At 61.9% G+C, this 2,500-nt stretch overlaps 1 protein-coding gene across 1 annotated transcript in view; it reads right to left on the minus strand.

The window, feature by feature from the left end:
- Window positions 1-152: 152 nt before the first annotated feature.
- The window catches only part of LOC122548066 (26S proteasome non-ATPase regulatory subunit 4), a 20,765-nt gene continuing 18,417 nt past the window's right edge, over window positions 153-2,500 (minus strand). Inside the window, exons 5-6 of the mRNA XM_087985109.1 lie at window positions 1,479-1,547; window positions 153-410 (exon numbers count right to left, since the gene is read on the minus strand). Of these exons, the coding sequence (XP_087841235.1) occupies window positions 153-410; window positions 1,479-1,547 (327 nt within the window). The remainder of the gene's footprint in view (window positions 411-1,478; window positions 1,548-2,500) is intronic.

Consider the following 2,500-nt stretch of genomic DNA (forward strand, 5'->3'; position numbering starts at 1 on the left):
ACAGTGCCCCTCCCTCGGTGCTGACACTCCCATGGTGCCTGCTCCCTCGGTGCTGCCCCTCCCTCGGAGCAGACCCTCCCACAGTGCCTACTCCCTCGGTGCTGACACTCCCATAGTGCCAACACTTGCTCAATGCTTCAGGGCCAACTCACTCAGTGTTGACCCGCCCAGAGTGCCCGCTCCCTGTGTCTCACCAGGGCCAGTTCGGGGTCTGCGCTGGGGTCCACTCCAAACTCGAAGTCGCTGGCTCCGAGACCCAGCATGGTCCCCCCCTCCCCGGCCAGGATGGGCGAGCTGATGAGGGCATCTGCCAGGCTGGGTCCGGGGGGCACTGTCACCAGGTGGGAGCCTGTTCCGTCCTTCCCATTGAGTGCGTTGATGAAGGCCGTCAGCTTCTCCGTGTTGGCTTCCTGAAGGGAGCAGCAAGACAGTGGTTTAGAGACACAACAAGCCCCGAGCGGGAGGAGACGCTGACAGGGCCTTGAGGGGGGGGGTGGGGAGGTGCTGACAGGGCCCCGAGCAGGGGGGAGGGGGAGGCGCTGACAGGGTCCCGAGCAGGGGGGGGAAGGGGGAGGCGCTGATAGGGCCCCGAGCGGGGGGAGGGGGGGGGGGGGGGGGGGGGGGAGAGGGGGAGACGCTGACAGGGCCCCGATCGAGTGGGAGGGGGAGACGCTGACAGGGCCCCGAGCGAGGGGGAGGGGGAGGCACTGACAGGGCCCCGAGCGAGGGGGAGGGGGAGGCACTGACAGGGCCCCGAGCGGGGGGGGGGGGGAGGGGAGGCACTGACAGGGCCCCGAGCAGGGGGGAGGGGGAGGCGCTGACAGGGCCCCAAGCAGGGGGGAGGGGGAGGCGCTGACAGGGCCCCAAGCAGGGGGGAGGGGAGATGTGGAGGGGGAGACACGGATAGGGCCCCGAGCGAGTGGGGAGGGGGAGACGCTGACAGGGCCCTGAGCAGGGGGGGGGGGGGGGGGGAGATGCTGACAGGGCCCCGAGTGGCAAAATAATCCCCTGCCCCATCCCAAAACCCACACACGCACACCCTCCCCACCCCATACAGGGAGTGTAAGGGCTGGAGGGGGTGACCAAGATAGGGAGGGGGTATAGGGGGCTGGAGGGTGTGACACAGTTAGGGAGTGGGCGTCCGTCACGTTCTCCCAGCCAGGGGGAACAGGAGTTCTCCCGATGATGGGCTTATGCCTGAAAGGTCAGCTCTCCTGCTCCTCGGATGCTACCTGAGCGGCTGTGCTTTTGCAGCAGCACACTGTCCACTCCCTACCCTGCAGCTCCTGGTGGTGACCGCACAGTGAGGCCCTGGAGACTGCTGCTTCCTCCAAAGCCGATCCCGCTGGCCTCATTCAGGGACCCGGCAGCAGCACGGAGTGAAGTGCCCCAAGCCCTTCCCCACCGGCGCCCATCGGTCAGTCTAACCATAGCTCGGCTCCTCACACACCAACCCCTTCTCCACCGTCACCACTCACCTCCTCACCAAAGTTCACAATATCCACGTTCACCTTCTCTTTCTTCAGTCTTTTGGCTAATTTCACCAACTGCAAGGGACGGAGGGGAGAGGGAGAGACAGGGGATAAAAGGGAAAAATTGTCAGCCTGTGACAGAATACACTCGCTGGACCCGGTGTATTTTTACACCAGTGAGTGGTGCAGCATTGCCGAGGGGCCAAATGGCCTACTCCTGCTTCTATTCCCCGCGGTCTGGGTCAGAGCAGCTCTGGGATTCGCACACCGCACCATCTCTCTTATACGCCGGCCAAATTCTTGCCCTCGTGGGCATCAGGACGCAATCACAAGAATGCCAAATCTCAACGGGGGAACGTCAGTTTAGACGGCACGGCAAGAGGGAGCTGATTGGTTGGATTCTGCAGCCGGGTGCTTGCACCTAAGACAGCGCCCTGGTGTGGTGACATTGCACCCTGTTCACTGTACTCAAGTACACATGACAATAAAGAGCAAATCAAATCGGATAGTGGGTGGACTGCAATTGGGAGAGGCGCGGACTGTCGGTTACTGCGCCTGTCTTGATATCGCCAGGGTGTTTCAGAAAATTCTCACAATAAACCAACTCATCTGCTTCTAGTGAGAGAGAAAAACTGTGGAGTTGGGGGTGGGGGGGAATGACTAATAACCAGCAGCCACAGCCTCATCCAGTAGGCGGCGCTCTCTCGCAGTGCTGGCATAGAGACTGTCCCTGCCTCTCTGTCTCCCCCTCTCCCCGCCTCTCTCTCTCTCCCTGGGTTCCCCCAGGATGCTCTGGTTTCCTCCCACAATCCAAAGATGTGCAGGTAAGGGTGAATTGGCCACGCCCAATTGTCCCGTAGTGTCCGGGGATGTGTTAGTTAAGGGTAAATGTAGTAATAAAGGTAGGGGAATGGGTCTGGGTGGGATAATCTCCGGAGGGTCGGTGTGGACCTGTTGGGCCGAAGGGCCTGTTTCCATGCTGTCGGGATTCGAGGAAAGAAAGAGTGTAGTCCTGGGTTAGGGGCTTC

Source organism: Chiloscyllium plagiosum, unplaced genomic scaffold (genome assembly GCF_037043375.1).
Source record: "Chiloscyllium plagiosum isolate Xiang-an unplaced genomic scaffold, Cpla_swu_hap1 HiC_scaffold_50, whole genome shotgun sequence".
Classification (NCBI taxonomy): Eukaryota; Metazoa; Chordata; class Chondrichthyes; order Orectolobiformes; family Hemiscylliidae; genus Chiloscyllium; species Chiloscyllium plagiosum.